The sequence below is a fragment of the Mustela nigripes genome, chromosome 6 (assembly GCF_022355385.1).
Source record: "Mustela nigripes isolate SB6536 chromosome 6, MUSNIG.SB6536, whole genome shotgun sequence".
Taxonomy (NCBI): Eukaryota; Metazoa; Chordata; class Mammalia; order Carnivora; family Mustelidae; genus Mustela; species Mustela nigripes.
Window position 1 is genome coordinate 16,479,509 of NC_081562.1, and position 17,044 is coordinate 16,496,552.

The 17,044-nt window shown below is 44.0% G+C and overlaps 1 protein-coding gene across 1 annotated transcript in view; it reads right to left on the reverse strand.

Moving 5' to 3' along the window:
* Positions 1-3,323: 3,323 nt before the first annotated feature.
* C6H12orf75 (chromosome 6 C12orf75 homolog) overlaps positions 3,324-17,044 on the reverse strand; it is a 37,413-nt gene continuing 23,692 nt past the window's right edge. The window contains exons 3-6 of the mRNA XM_059404626.1: positions 8,656-8,691; positions 7,760-7,839; positions 6,912-6,943; positions 3,324-4,217 (exon numbers count right to left, since the gene is read on the reverse strand). Of these exons, the coding sequence (XP_059260609.1) occupies positions 6,939-6,943; positions 7,760-7,839; positions 8,656-8,691 (121 nt within the window). The 3' untranslated portion in view covers positions 3,324-4,217; positions 6,912-6,938. The remainder of the gene's footprint in view (positions 4,218-6,911; positions 6,944-7,759; positions 7,840-8,655; positions 8,692-17,044) is intronic.

The window sequence follows — 17,044 nt, forward strand, 5'->3', positions numbered from 1 at the left end:
AAAAACTAAAGGAGTCCAACGAAAATCTTGTTTAGTTTGCACTAATGTTTAATTTCTTAGTTTTGGCAAGTTTATGTAAAATGTTCACAGTAGGAGAAGCTGGCTGGGTCAAGGGCATATAGGGACAGTCTGTGCTAACTTTGCACTCTTCTGTAAATCGAAAATTCCTTCAAAATTAGAAGTTTTAAAAAAGTAACCTGCTGGGCACCTGGGTGGCTCAGTGGGTTAAGCCGCTGCCTTCAGCTCAGGTCATGGTCTCAGGGTCCTGGGATCGAGCCCCACATCAGGCTCTTTGCTCAGCAGGGAGCTTGCTTCGCCCTCTCTCTCTGCCTGCTTCTCTGCCTACCTGTGATCTTTCTCTGTCAAATAAATAAATAAAATCTTTAAAAAAAAAAAAGTAACCTGCTAACCTCAGTTGGATAAACTGCTGATGTGCCACCTACATGCCATTATGGGACAAGAGCATGTGTATTATAGTCGTGTCTTACTGAGTCTTATGTCAATATATATATATTTTTTTCATGTTGAAAGTCCACAGGCTTTTATAAAATTCTAGGTTCATGAGATTTGAGACTGAGGTGGTGGACAGTGTAAATGGAAAAATGAGACTGTGTCTTGGTATCTAGGGACAGAAACCAACATAAGCTAAAGCAAAGGGGAGAATTTATCACAGCGCCATGAATTTCTTTCATAGTAGCCAAGTCACACGGCCTGGGCAGACTGGGGCCAGGGCTGTTGAGTCATTGAGAACAGAGGCAGCTCTCCCTTTGCACTCGCTGTGGGATCTCCTGGCCTCTCATTCGTGCTTCTTGCCACACAACAGCTCATCCTTATGTGCAAATGTCAGTGCGATGTACATTAATGGTTGACGTGTGGACATTAACTATCCTTGCATCTCTGAGATCAATCAACCTTGATTACAGTGTATGGTCCTTTTAATGTACGGTTGAATTTGGTTTGTTAGAATTTTTTTTAAAGATGTTATCTCGTTATTTGAGAGACAGAGAAAGAGAGAGCACAGAGGGAGAGGGAGAAGCAGACTCCCCAATGAGTAAGGAGCCCAACGTGGGGCTTGACCCAGGACCTGGGGATCATGACCTGAGCCAAGGGCAGCCCCTTAACTGACTGAGCCACCCATGCGTCCCTGGTTTGCTAGTATTTTGTTGAGGACTTTCTGCATCTATGTCCATCAGGGTTACTGGCCTGACCTTTAATGTTCTTCTCTGTGGCATCCTTGTCTGAGGATAGTTATGTCATCTTCTTTGAATGTTTGATTTCATTCACCAGTGAAGCTATCTGGTCCTGGACTTTCATTTGCTGGGAGGTTTTTGATTACTGATTCAATCTCCTGGCTAGCATTGGTTTATTCAGATTTTCTGTTTCCTCAAGATTCAGTCTTAGAAGATTGTGTGTTTCTAGGAACTTATTTATTTCTTCCAGATTGTCCAGGTTTGGGGCATACAATTGCTTGTAGTGGTCTGCTATGATGTTTTATATTTCCATAGTATCAGCTGTAACTTCTCTTTCATCTTTTATTTTGAGACTAGTCTTTTTAAATTGGTGAGCCTGCCTTAAGGCTCATCAGTTTTATCTTTTCAGAGAACCAACTCTGCATTTCACGGATCTTTTTCTGTTATCTTTTTAGTCTCTATTTCATTTATTTCTACTCTGATCTTTATTGCGTCCATCTTTCTACTAACTTTGGGCCTCATTTGTTCTTCTTCTAGTTCTTTTAGATATGGATCAAGCCAGATATACAGCCAGCAGCTTTCAGGGTGTGTAAATAGACACAGTCTTATGGGTCTGCATTCCTAAACCATGCAGACTTCCAGACCAAGAAGCCTAGAGGTGTCCTCAGGGCAACAACTGCAAAGCTTGTGGCTTTAGAGGTATATAAGCTCCTTTTGGGGTGGTATGTGTGGCCACGGGAGAGCATGAATAAATATGGTTATCTCCCTGCCCATCTTCCCTGGGGGCACCTCTGTGGCCTAGGACTATAAGCCAGACCTAAAGCCTGTCCTTCAGGCAGGATCTCCAGGACGAGAAACTATGCTTCTTTCCCATGAAGGCTGAGAGTGTTTCCATCTACTGTTTGTACAGTGGCTTGGGGATGTTGACCTGTCAAAGACTGTCTTTGTCAGGTCCACGGGGTCCAGAGAACAATCCTCCTCAGCCACCAGAGCCAGGGGCTCAAGGGGCTTCACCGGTATGGAGCGTTCATGTTCTGTGGCTGGCAGAGTGGGTGTGGGGGAAGGTACCCCCCTGGGCAGGGTCACTCTCAGCTGTGCTGCACAGGGGCAGGACCCCCACCAGAGGAAGCAGGCTGGGGCGGAGAAAGGGGTGGATAAAAATGGCCACCCCCCCATCACTAGTCCCAACAAGGCAGAAGGAGAATGCAAAACTGGTGTCTGATCAAGCACCTCTGTCCCCAGAGAGGCCCAACAGGTTCTTGTCGCTCTGGCAGACACGTTAGGGTTAACAAATGAGTCTCCTAAGTATATGGTCGGGGTTTCGTGGTGGGTCCTGGGATAAGTGGGTCTGTACATGGGCCCTTTAAGAGTGGATTTTCCACTCCCTAAAGCCCTGTGGTCCCCCTGGCCATAAGCCTGTGGGTGCTTTGGGGGCTCATCCCTCTGATGCAGTTCCCAAGGGGTGGGGTGTCTGTTGTGGAGCACAAAGGTCTCCCTCCTCAGGGACACACTCTGTAGTAAGGAGATCCCTCCCAGCTGCTGGTCTTTGCGCCTAGCCTGAGGTTTCTTGCAAGAGCATGCCTCTGTCCCTCTCACCCATCCCAATGCGGCCCTTTTATCCTTGTGGTGGAGCTGCTGTTCCGCTAGCAGGCAGACGCTTTTCAGAGGGAACAATTTCATATGTAGCTGTAGGTTTTTGTGTCTGTGGGAGGAGATGAGGCTAGGCTCCTCCTATGTTGCCATCCTGAACCTCCTCCCAATAAACCATCTTAATAAAATATTGACAACAGCTAGTAGGACCAAGCAGATCCCCTAGGTGTGCTTTACTTTTTCCTCGGAGCTGGGTCCCAGGGCTCGTCACACTCCAGGTACAGCCAGCAGCCACGGCAAGCAAGACCCGAGACTCAGCTCTCACCACCGGCTCAGAAAATCACTTCAGATAATTTATAAATTGGATATCCCTATGGACCAGATTTATAAGATAATCTTTTCCTTCTTATGAAAAATTTTGGTTTTTCATGGTAACCTATTTATTCACTAGCTTTCCAGAGACTGATATAGTATCTATACACAATGCCATGGGTGACTTCTTTGAAAGTGAACTTTTTCAAAAAAACGATGACGAAATCCAGGTAAAGAGGGATAAAAATGTTTTAATTGTTGAAATATATTGGTAAACGGAGTAATCTACATCGCAGTACCAAATGGCTACACGCGGCCGGCCTCAGATGAAGAGCTTTCCAAACACCCCACTAACCCATCAGTCACAAGTGGTTGAAAAGAGTATAGATGACCACGAAGGGAGGCCAGGACCCCACAGAGGAGAGTGGGAGGATCAATGACTGTGAAGGATTCGTGGTGACATCAGCCTTCAACTACAGAAAATGGAAAGTTGATCCAAATGTGTGTAGGGCATGCAGATTTCGGTGGCTTTTTTCAACATTGCAAGGTCATACGTTGTTCCTAACAGAAGACAGTCTCTGACACTTACAGAAAGGAGAAAAACCCAAAGTAAAAAAAGGGAAAAAGAGAAAAGTAAGAATCAATTTAACCATTTTACAGCTAAAAAGCAATGTAACCTAAAAATAGTGAAAGGTAACCCACAAATATATTACTTTAGGGAGTTCATTTATAGTGCCTTCTTCGCTGGAGTTATAAATAGAATACAGATCTCATTATAAAAACTATCAAAAAAGTATCAGTGAAAAGACATGATTCTCATGAGCTGTGTTGAATAGCCAGGGGAAAAAATGCCGCCAGACGCAGCAGGCTGGCTTCAGACACCAGGTTTGTCAGCCTGTCTTTCTCAGGAGGACCCCAGAGAGTTCCAGACACCCGTGCATTGTTTATCCGATTCCTTTCTAGGACCACAACATTCAACATGTACCCGTGGGTTCAACTACAGACTTGAGAATTTGGGTGGGGAGGGGAGGCAGAGAGGGCGGCCAGTTAGAATTTCCTTGGAAACTTCGGTGCACGTCAGGACGGCCCATGGAGTGCAAGTCCTTCCAAGTCTTAATGAGCAAGCTGTGAGGACCACAAACAGAAGAGGAAAAAGAGTTAGCAAGCTTAACAAAGGACGGCTTAGGAAAAAAAAAAATCAGCTTTAAACCTACAAATTATTAACTGATTTTCTTTTCAGTAAAACACACATCCAAGAGTCACTCAATACTTAAGACTGAATATGTGGCCGGCACAGTGCTAGGCACTGATGATACTTTACAAAAGCAATGAAGAGCCGTGGGGAGAGAGACTGATGAACTTAGAAGTAAAATATGATGTGACAATGGCCAGGCCAAGCTGCGCGTCAACATCACCCAAATTAAAGATACAGACTTTCAGTCGTGATGCCATCCCTCCCCTGCGGGGTCAGACCCTGCTAGGAGAGGGGTAGCCCTCCACGCTCTCTCCAGCTCTCTCAGGAGAACCTGTTCCAGCCAGTCCCTCAACGGCATCTGAGAGCACCCCCCGCCCTGGGTGTTCCCCACATCTAGGTGGGCATAACACTCAGCCGAGGGTCATTTGTAGAAGAAACTACACATTTGTACCGTGATGTAAGTATTGTAACAGATTCTGAAGTCATTCCTCAATTTGCTTCAAAAATTCACCAAAAAAAACTTTGAACTCCTGTCAATAAGGGAGTTTGGTGGCATTATTGTGAGAGATTTGACATGTTAGGTCAAAAAAAGTATCTCCGATCCTTTCCATAAAATAGCTTCCTCTGCAAAGGACAGTCTTCTCCTCAGTGTTTCTGTCCAATTACTTTTTTAAAAAAGGTTTTATTTATTTATGTATTTATTTATTTGAGAGAGAGAGAACACAGGCAGGAAGAACAGCAGAGGGAGAGGGAGAAGCAGACTCCCCACTGAGCAAGGAGCCCAACATGGGGTTCCATTCCAGGACCCTGGGATCATGACCTGAGCCGAAGGCAGACACTTAGACTGAGCCAGCCCTGGTGCCCCTCTTTCCAATAATTAAAGCCCAAAAAGCCATGAGCTCAGACATGTCACAGGCAAGTATCATGGTAGATGCTTATCAACTATGGAAAAAGGACAGCCTTTCAACTTAGAGCACTTTTCAGGCAATTCACACGGACAGGGATGGCAATAAAATATGTTTATAGTCACGGGCAATAAAGAGATATTTTAGCTAGCAGTCTCAAGTTGTGGGCTGGTTTACCAGCAAGATTGCTAAATTGTTACCAGGCAATTTGAGATCCACACACAAAGTTGAACAACCATCTCGTCCAACCATCCTATGAGAAAACCAATCTTGAAAAAGCCTGAGAGGAAGTTAGGGATTCCTCCGAGGTCCTGTGTTAGTGACAGAGTTACCACACCTCCTGATACCTAGCTACGGGATACCTCTTTCCACTCTGTTCCAACGCTTTTTGAAAAACAACCTATTTTCAGGAGGGTAACATATGCTTGATTCAACTAGACTGTCTTTTCTATTTGATGCAAATAACAAAAGTACTTCTGCAGTGGAAAACTGGCAGGGAACCTAGAGGGTTAGAACTCCTAAAAACACTAGAAATAGAAAATCTAAGCAAATGTCCAAACAGAAACTCAAACTCCACAATGTGGTCATAGGCACTAGGGAATAAAGCTCCATAAAGCCTTCACCTTGAGGAGATGGTCTTCAAAGAACTGGCTACCCAAGACTGTTGTACCTCTTGTCAGGAAGAAACTGCTTACAGTCTCTGTCCCTCTCCCCTAGTGGGAAAGCTCATTTGTCTCCCCCTGTTAAGTTTATCCTATGATCCCTCCCCATCCCAAACACCAGCTCCAGTAATGGGCCATTAGCAAGAAGTAGGTTCTGTATCAAGTCGGTTTTGCTCTGAGTCTGCCAAAGCCTGGATTGTTGTTACAAAACAGAAGAGTAGGATGATGAAAACAACAATCACCAAACTACCATTTGTGTCACATCAAATCCTAACAATATCACAGAAACAATCATTCATTTCATAGGGAATCCTAACAGCACCGTTCAAGCTAAGTATTGGTGCCATTTTACAGATTATAAAATGGAGGCGACAAGGGGGAAGTAACTTGCCCTGCTAGTAAGTGAAAGAGCCCGAATTCATATCCAAGGTTGTCTGACTCCCAAAAAGAGAATGGGCTATCTCAGGAGATAGGGCATTCCTGATCGTGGGATATTCAAGAGGCCAGATGTCAGTCAGCAAGACTGAGAGGCAGTGGGGAACCAAGCATCACATGCATCACTGGACCAGATGAACTGAGACTTTCTGCCTCTGTGAAAATCCTGCATGGGATCTTTTAGAAATGGGCACACAGAGGGTTAATAAAGGAGAGCTTGTTTTCCCCTGTCCTTGTTCCTACTTGTCTTGGGATAATTCTACCTCCCTATCTATCATTTCCAAAGTCTTAGCACCTCAGTTCCTGGCAGTGAAAAGTGAAACCTTTAGGCTTTAGGCAAACACATAAAGCTTGTTCTTATTAAATGAGTTAGGTTTACTTATTAAATGAGTTTGCATCTGAAGCAAAATAAAATGAAAAATAAAATTAATTGCAAAGAAAACTGATCTAATTATCAAAGACCCCTTTACAATATTACATGCTCCATTTCATAGATTCAACTACAAGATGAGACCCCTCAATCTTTAAGTTCAAGATTTCTCAGAAAGAGCTAGCAACAATATCTACAGCTCATTAATCATCAAAGCTAAATATGTAAAATTATTTAGAAAAAATACAGTACCTCTTGGTTATGGAGTCATATTTTCTTCTAATCTTAAAGAGAAAATTAAGAAAAGTTCAATGTTTAGATTATGAAGATCATAGTCTAGTTGCCTATAAAATGACAAATAGTAGTGACATATATGTATTTGCTAGTCCAGACGAGAATACAGAAAAACAGTGTGAGAAACAAAGAACTATAGTACATTGAAATAAGACAATAATACAGCCTGTGTGTAAATGAAACATATCAACAGTCCTTTCAAACTATGCAACAGACAACTGTACAGCGATTGGTAAACCAGCATTCTTTACCAGGAGTCCCACATTTAAGCCAGAAGCTAGCTCTGTGGCTACTGTTAAGGGAGCCTATTACCAAAAAGACATTAGCTTCACAATTACTACCTATTGAAACAAAAAGGGACCTCCCTGCATTTAATTATACAATATGCACTTGATTTCCCTCTAATCATCAGACATCTATCAGTACATTACAGGAATATGTTATAAGAATTTACCTGTATTTCTACAAAAACTCCATAAACTTACTGAAACATTTGTTCTCATTGTCATACGGATCGTCCCTGAAATTAACAACAAATGTAAATTTACCCATGGAGAAAAATTTGTTTCATCCATGGAACATAACCACAAACAGAAGCTTAATTTTGCTCTGGAACTTCTCTCATCACATAGGTGGCAATTTCAACAAATGATGACAAAGAATAGACAATGGCTTCTTCTATAGGATTAACAGCAACTGAGTAATATGTAGGTTGAGTCAGGCACGCTGAAATATAAATTTCATATTTTTTTCACAAAACAAGAAGACAAATATGGAGAGAAAGTAAATCCCACCATTTTACTTACTTTTTCGTACAGTCTTTGTTTGGTTGGACACCATATCGACAGCTTCAGATGGCAGCCCTACATATACCCCTCCGTAGTTTCTTAGAGAAAACAAGCAGAGACAGAAAAATCAGACCCTTATCAATGATATTCTATATCTGCAGAAAATGATAGAAGCATGGAGTACTGCCAACTATTACAGAATTATTAAAATAACTCATGACTTTTCAAAAGTAGAATTTGGAACATTCCTGCCCTTGGAAATATAATTTTTTCTATGTTAAAAAGAAGCTCTACATGAAAAAAAAAAAAAAGCTAAGTTAAGTGAATAGAATTTTTAGATATTTAACTTGTTATGAGAAAGAGGAAAAGAAATCAGGATGTTTATTATGTCGTAAAGTAACAAATATCCATAGAGTAACATGTTACAGTTAATCCATCAACGTTCATCAAGAATTCAGAGTGGTCAGCGTGGTAGTAGGTGCTATGGACACATGGAACATGTCCCTGGAGGTAGAGAGAAACAGGATAGGAGGGGAGAGAGAGCTAATGAGCAGTGAGAGTAGGATGCAGCCCACCAGAGGAGGAGAGGGGGGTGGAGTGGACGGGGAGAGTGAATGAAGTCATCTGTTGGGGAGAAGAGCTCATCCAAAGGCCACGGGATGGAAACTAGCACAGGCCATGTGCACAGGACAATACCCAAGTTTGCCTAAAGGCGAAGATTATGAACCCAGGACAAGTTCTTTTTCAGATCACACACTCCTACCTGTATTCTCTGTGCCAGAAGCTGTCTGGGTATAATCTGTGTTATTGATCATGTACTACATACAGTGTTAAATTATATCCATGCATTAAATTAATCCATATACGATGGCCAAAATTATTCAAATTAAAGCCAGCTTCAATGTCAAACATACCTCCTCTTGTCGTCTTCTGTTATCGATTCTTCTGTTCTGAAAGGTCAAAAATATTTGCTATAAGCCATCTGGTCCCATAGTCAGACACTTCATTTTTGGTTATGAGGAAAAGAGAGCAACTAAGCAACAGTCAATTGAGTCTATTCAAGTTCTGCCATCAAGTATGTTTGTAACACACTGCCCTTCCCACCTCAATCATTCATGCATTAAAAAATTAGTCATTTTCTCCTTAACAAAATGTGCAAATCTAGAAAATGCCAAAAAATCCAAGTGCTAAATGAAAGGACATACACAGGACAACCGAGATTGCAAAAAGCACAGTAACTTGGTGTCAGGAAGCCGAGGTTCTTGTGATGGGCGTGCTATCAGCACAGACAGGCTGTGGGCAAGCGGCCTGGCTGCATCTCATCTACAGAATGAGGTGGTCAACCAGATGATTCCTAAGGTTCCCTCCTGTCCTAGGGGACTCGGATTCTGTGATCCTCCTGCTACTCAGTGACACTACTCGATGTATGAAAGATTTCTTTAGTGCAGAAGAGGTTGTGTCCATTTGATTTCCTTCTATCTAAAAAAAAAAGCCATTTTATACATGATGTGCAAGAGAAGGAGGAAATGCTTAAAAGGAAATTTTTAGAGGGAATCACTATTTTTAAAATGCACAGCTTCTTTCCTTACATGAGAGGAATTCATATTCTACTGATATTCCTTGGCATATTTCTAAAAGGATCGGGAAACTTTCCTTCAAGCAATAGTTAGCATACATAAGTTACTTTTCTTAAAGAAAAAACCCCAAGATTGAAATGTATCTGGCCGAACCCAACATGTAATTCTAAAGGGCTTCAGCCAAAAAAAAAAGAAAGAAAAAAAATCGAAACAGCTCTGAATCTATACATTTTAGGGACTGTCTAATCATGGTTTTACCCATTTAAAAGCTGTGAATGTTTCCAATGCACATGTACGGGATATTTTGCTTCTTTGCATCTGCCGGTAAGTCTCCAGTCTACAAAGAAGGGAGGTGCAAATTTGGAAATCATCCGTGGAACCCTGGCCGCGCCCAGAGCTAATACTCCGATCAAGTGCAAAACTCACCTTGAGATCCAATTTATCCAATCAAGCACACAACCTAAATTCACCCGATAATTGTCAACTTCCCTCATCTCCTGCTAAAGTTGGATCTTTTAAATTCAAAGGTGTCAAAGTCATACTGTATTAGAAGTGGGGTTATGCTTATTGAAGTGGTTGTTCACTACTTTTAATTAAAATGGATTTATAACCCATTAGGATAGACAACAGGAAAATGATGGTGACTGACTCGGTGGAGTACGTTAGGATTGTCTACCACCAGTCCCAAATGGTTAATGCCATCATGACATTGTTTCTGAAGCTACAGGTCACTGGTAGTTTTGGACACATACAATGTCTCGTTTTCTGGCATAGCTTTTCTTTTCCTATCCAACTCTGTTTATTTTTTTTTTAAGATTTTATTTTTTATTTGACAGACAGAGCTCACAAGTAGGCAGAGAGGCAGGCAGAGGGGGAGGGGGAAGCTGGCTCCCCGCAGAGCAGAGAGCCCAATGCAGGGCTCAACCCCAGGACCCTGGGATCATGACCTGAGCCAAAGGCAGAGGCTTAACCCACTGAGCCACCCAGGCGCCCCCAACTCTGTTTATTCTAATTCTTTCTCCCCTTCCCTAATTCTGCCTAAAGATATATTATTAAAGGTTTTAAAATATATTTTAACTCCCCCAAATGTAACAAAACCATAAATGATTTTTAACCTGCTATCTCTTATAAAGTATTCAATACCCTGAAACCCACTCTGTGTCCCTTGTAAAATTAATCAACAACCTTGTACATCTAACTTGCAGGAAATGATGATATAGCTGCCATATGTATTAGGTAATAAATTAAGCTTCAGATATATTACTAAATCATTAACAATACCATTTATAAAGACTCATTGGACGTATACTCTTCTGAGCCTTCAAATAAGTTACAATGCCTGCCTTTGTATATACGCCCCCCACAAATAATCATTCTACAGTATGAAGACCACATGGGTAAAAATGGCAGCATGATGGAGTCTTTCCTGCATGTCAGATACAGGGCAGGATACTTCATGGGCATCAGTGTGATTTCTCACAACAGCTCTGAGAGTTTAGACCTGGGAAAATAGGTCCACAGAGCCATGTAATTAATAAGTGTGCGAGTCCAACAAGTAAGACTGACATTTAAACCCCATCTGACACCCAAAACCGTGCTCCACACTCTAATTCACCACTTGCCTCTCAAACAGGAAGATGGAACAGTAAAAACACGACCAGTGACAAACCAGCCTGCTGGCTGCTCCTGACCTGGGGATGCCTTCACACCACGCCCGCAGAAGCTTCGAGCATCCCCGCATTCTCACAGCCTCCCGGGGAGCTGCACGGGCACCTCTAGTGCTATGGTATGGTTTCCTTCAGTCCTCATCACCATCCTGCACAGCAGGGATGAGCCACCTTTTTAAAATTTTTTATTTATCTATTTTAGAGAGAGAAGGGGAGAGAGAGCAAGCCAGGGTAGGGGCAGAGAGAGAGGGAATCCCAAGCAGACTCCCAACTGATTGTGGAGCCCAGCATGGGGCTCGATCCCAGGACCCCAAGATCATGACCTGAGCGAAAATCAAGAGTTGGATGCTTAACCAACTGAGCCAAGCAAGCGGCCCAGCCACATTTTAATGGAAAGCTGAGGCTCTGAAAGGTTGAGTAACACGGCCAAGGTTACACAGGTGGGTAACCATTCTGTGTGATTCCGACTCCTGCTTCATAAACTGTGAGCCCACACTCAGTGAGTGAGAGAAACACCCCATCTCCCTAGCTGGATCTCTTCAGTTTTTAATCCCACTCACAGAAAGAAGGAAGCGAGATAGTTAAGAGTCTTAGTCAATATTTTGTTAGCATTAGAAGAAACGTCCAACTGTTCCAGGGACAATCTATGTAGAACTTGTTGGATTGCTGGAACTCATTTGTTATCCAAGTACAAAAATTGTTCTGATGGACAGTTAGGTTAGAATCTTTTCATCTGGACACCCAAGTCCAGACTGAGGTTAAATCAGAAAATAATAGTGGTTGGTCTAAAATCAATCTCCTTGTGAACAGATAGGTCCAAACCGGTATGTTTATCTGCCTGGGGACCAAACACTGCCTCATCCATGTCCAAGAGGACAGTGTCCTACCATCTGGGGTGATAGGTCCTGCCCCAACTGCATTAGGAACAGAAATGGTTCACCAAGCAGCAGTAAAGAATCCTGAAAGGCTATCTCTTACTGGTAAGAGAAATGGATGTTATCCTGGGCTGTTGTTGAACTTAGCACACTACTAAGTGCTTACCAAGCCTTCCAAATTCTAATCCTTGGGGAAATTCTCAAGTTTCGAAGAATGCTGTCAGAATATCAGGACTGCCCCACCTATACCCCATTTTAAGGACTCACTGCAGGTTTCTTCTCCTCATAAAACATATTTTGAAAGATTTTGTTATCAAACCACCTTAATAATTCACTGGCAGATATTTTCTTAGACATTCAAGTGCCAAAGAGAGCTTATGATGAGCTTGGGGTTGGGGGTGGGGGTCCTGTGTCCTCTGAATCAAAAGTGAATAAATTCTACATTTGATAAGCCTGCGCAGTCTCCTTTCTGGCACATGCTGATTTCCTTTCGGGTTTCTGAGGTAATGAAAATAGTCTGTGGCCCTTCTTCAACCCAGCTGTTGCGGAGTGCCAGGCTGGGAAGCATGCTACAGTCAGAGCATCCCACCACCATGGAGGTATTTCTGGTTTTCACTGAGGACTTGATTATGTTTCTTTTCTGGTCACTACAGCTTAAGGGAGAGGGGCAGGGGCTCCTGGGAGGCCAGCCGCTGTGACTGTTGCTCAGTTGCTAAATATGTGCCCCGAGTCAGTGGGGGTGGCGGAGGGAGGGCAGAACACGAAGCCACACCTCCCCCAGCTTTGTGAGAACAGCAGCCGTGGACAGATGGTCCAAAAGGTCCTCAGAAATAGGCAGCACTCCCTTATCTCCTGCCAGCACTGACACAGGGCAGGAAGGACAAAGACGGAGATGACTCTGGCCTCAAAACTCCCCTTAGAGGTAAGAGCCTGCAGACTGAACGAACTGTCAACAGAGTGAAACCAAGGCCAACGCATGGTCCGTGACCTGGAAAAGAGGGCGGTCTGCTTTGCTGCATTTAAAAACACCTGACAGGGGGTGCTGGGGTGGCGTCTCACTCTTGATTTCAGCGGGGGTCACCATCTGGGGGTCGTGGGCTTGAGCCCAGTGTCAGGCCCCACTCTGGGCATGGAGCCTGCTTGGGATTCTCTCCCTCCCCTTCTCCCTCCTCGCCTCCTCTGAACTTGGGTTCTCTGTCTGTCTCTCCCTCTCTCTCATACAACAAAAACAAAAACATGCACCTCTCACGAGCTAACTGGTCCAAATATCTCTACGAAGTCAGCCTACCCATAACCTTGCTCCCTTCGAAAAGGAGCAAGTACACACATCAACCAGGATAAGCCTCCTATCACAATAAGCTGCTCTCAAAGAATAGTTTTGTAACAGTTCTGGAGTCAATGTCCAGGAACCTATAAGCAAAGGCACTGAAAACTGGAAAATGGACCAGAAATGGGAGAGAAACCTTAAGAATGAGGTTTCTACCAAGACATCCCCATTTAACTTGCCTGTGGCCCATGCAAAAGGCCGGTTTATTTTGGAGAGTAATTTCGATTACTGTAAACCTCGTGAAGGGGTGATTTCAGCTGCTATTCAAGCTGTAGGGTCTTTATTGAAAATAATCAACTCAGCTATGTGAGAAGTTTCTCCCTGTTTTCAGTTTTTCAAGTCTTTGGTGCCAGCACTATCTTCTACAACTCCCCCTAGAGATGCTGTATCCCTTTTTATTTCTTTTTCTGGTAGGGAAGGAACATAACTGCTCTAGTAAATGGACACACGTCCCTTTGAGGAAGATGTGGAGAGGTATCTACAGTACCTACAGGAGGCAGTGTTGAAAGTTCCCTTGAGGAAACACGGCCTCAATCACTGGGAGGCTGACTTGGGTTTGGAAACTGGGTTAAGTGGCTATGCCTTTCCACTGTGGTGACTCAAGTTGGGCAGGTTTCTGGTTACAGACAGAAGTTTTCCTCTTATACAAATACAGAGAGGGAGAAAATGAACCTTTAGAAGGCTGTCCTTCAGGGGTGCCTGAGTGGCTCAGTCAGTTAAGCGTCTGCCTTCAGCTTGGGTCATGATTCCGGGGTCCTAAGTTCCCACGTCAGCCTCCCTGCTTGGTGGGGAACTTCTTCTCCCTCTGCCCTTCCCTCCTGCTCATGCTTGTTCTCTGTCTCTCTCTCAAATAAGTAAATAAAATCTTTTTTAAAAAAAAAAAAATAAATAGCAGGCAGTCCTTTTCATTTATCCCTAGGGAGACCGTAACCAACCAGCCATCATCAAAGTTCCTTCCAGGATAAGCCCTTTTGTCCTTCATCCCAACTTTCTCCATGACGCTAAGTGTGCCCACCTTGTCTCGGGGGGATAAGTTCTATCGCTTGGTAGAAATGTGATCCTGTCCTCTGGGATCCCATCATGCCTGGTGAGATAAAGCACCCACCTCAGGGCCAGTGTCTCCTCTGTCACAGCCCTTACAGAAGACCACACCACCTTAGAGCTTAACGGGGACACCCTCTCACTATGCGTTCCCCAAATTTCTCAAAGCCTGAGTGGAGGGAGCATCATCTGTGATGGGGAGCAGGTCATACTTGACAAATTCACACCAACATTCTCTTCTCCTTAAGCCTTTGGGCTCCTTCCCCTACAACATCCCGCAAAAGTTCTAGCCTTTTCCACCCCTGGTTAGAGTGTAAGCTCACTGCGTCTTGAGTTTCGCCAACCAGGACAATTAACTTGTTAGGGTCCCTCCCTGCACCTAAATGATTAAATCCAGAACCTCCATTAAATACGACACTATCAATAAATTCAGTCTGACTCAGTATATATACTCCTTCCTCCTTGGTCTCCTACCCTGAGAACGCCAGTCCCACACGCATGCCTTCGGCTTCTGGTGACATAAACTATACAATCCTGCAATTGCTCTGCAATAGCAGCTCATTCCTCTCAAGCCAGACTGTGCATGTCTGTCCCTTGGGAGCACACGGAGCTCTGACTCTCTCTGTGCGTCCAGAGGCAGGACGCGGCTGGCTAACAAGGTGAGGGAACCCAACTCCACGCCTTCCCACCCAGCTGGCCCACCCCTCTCCCAAAGGCACTCCTGGGAAAACTGGAAGTTTCTGGCTGGCAAAAACGGGGAAAGTAAGCCAGCTTCGTTTCACCTCAATTCTAATTTAGGCTAGTCTAGTGCCCTCGTGAGAGGCATGAGAACCAGAAGAGGCCGAAACAGCCATCTCTGGCCAAGCCGGGGACCGAAGATCTACAAGGTGCTCCCTGCAGTGTAGAACTGAATCTAAAACAGCTAAGAGAAAAATGTCCTTCCATTTGCCAGAGCTTCAATGCCCAACACAACAAAAGTCATGGCGCCCTTCACTCCATGTTTCCCCACCTCAGTCAAGAGTCATGGCAGGGAAGGAAAAGTGTGAAGAGGCAGGCACTTTTTTCTTTATTCAGTGCTGTGAGCAAACACCTATTTGAATACCTTTAAGGGTCTGGAAAGGCCAAGATTTAAATATAGTTTCGTTTACTGGCTCAAGTTGTGATTTCAAGTTCTCCATTATCAGTCACATGGGCCTCGGCCTTGGTCAGGGGGAGGGGAGAAGGCACATGAGAGAGAATGGACGGGGACTGGAGAGAAGGGGTTAGAACCAGGAGCTGGGGTTCGGGTATCAACAGGGTCCGTCGCACAGTTGTGCTCAGGACAAAGGAGCAAAGTAGGCCTAACAGACTCGAATTAATTTTAACGAGTACACGCTCCACTTTCCGGTTATGGGTAAGCCACTCTCTGCAGAGCACACTTGGGGGAGGCACTGGTGTTCTCCAGAGGGAGCAGGGCTGAAAGCCTGCAGGGAAGTGGCTTTCTCTGGTATCAAGACAGTGTTTTGTTTGTTTCTGATCCTACACAGCATTTGGAAATGTGGGGAAAGTGATGTAATCTTCGAGAAGAAAATGTTAACAGTGAAATCATCTTAATCATAAGCTCACCTCCCATCTTATGAGGAAAACCTTTTAAGCCACAGGAACCTTCCTAACTGACATGTGGAACACATATGAACAATTTTGAACCAGGTTTAAGAAATACAGTGGGCATTTCATCAAAATTGTGTCTCTTTTTTTTTTTTTAATTTTATTTATTTATTTGACAGACAAAGATCACAAGTAGACAGAGAGGCAGGCAGAGAGAGGGAGGGGGAAGCAGGCTCCCCCCTGAGCAGAGAGCTCAACGCAAGGCTTGATCCCAGGACCCTGAGATCATGACCTAAGCCAAAGGCAGAGGCTTTAACCCACTGAGCCACCGAGGCGCCCCAAAATTGGGTCTCCTTTTGTTGGCAAAGATTTAGCTTCTTTATCAAAGACTAGTTACTCGCAGGGAAAGCCTGTGTTGAGGGTAAAGTGTCCCTTTGAGACTCATGATAATTTCTTAGAGTAAGAGGACATGCTCACAGGCTGACCCCAGGCTCTAGGTCACGGCATCAACAACAACGTTTGCAGACACAAGGGTTACTGAGGGTGGACTACAAGTCAACGTATCTTCCCACTTTGGAGATGGGTGAAAAGATAAACTCTCGGTTGATAGTTTAAAATGACACACCCTTGCAGAGTAGTAGACTGTTTGGTGATCTCTGTCTCACTAAAATTGACCCAACCCATGGCCCTCCCACAGGCACGTCAGAAAAAGGGGGGAAAAAAAAAACCCCAACCGACCAACGGCAACCACCACAATTAAGCTGGTGGTTGTATAACTTGAGGTTTCACAACTGCTTTCTTCTGTCTCAGCATCTCCATCGAATACTTCTAGCCTACTTCCTGTGAGCTTGCAGGCACCCGCCCTTCTCAGACGGAATGCCTAACTGATCCAGGCAACTGCACACCCATCTGCTTCAGACCAGCTCTGCAGACCTTTCCTAAATGAACCAGAGAGCCCGAGTTTCTCTCTAAATATAAACAAGCTCTGACTTCTTTAAAGTCAAGATTCCAGAAAATGGCCTGCCTCAAAACCAGCTATGGGTCTGTGGTTGCTCTCTGGGGCAGGCTGGCTCCCTTCTGCCTCTCCTTTTTTGCATGAATATAGCTGCGAATGCCTCTTTAAAACCAAATATCCAAATAGAACACTTCAACTTTCTAGATGATTCTACTGTAATTTTCCACTTATCACTTCAGGATCACTTATCACGTTCATCTATCACTTCGATGGA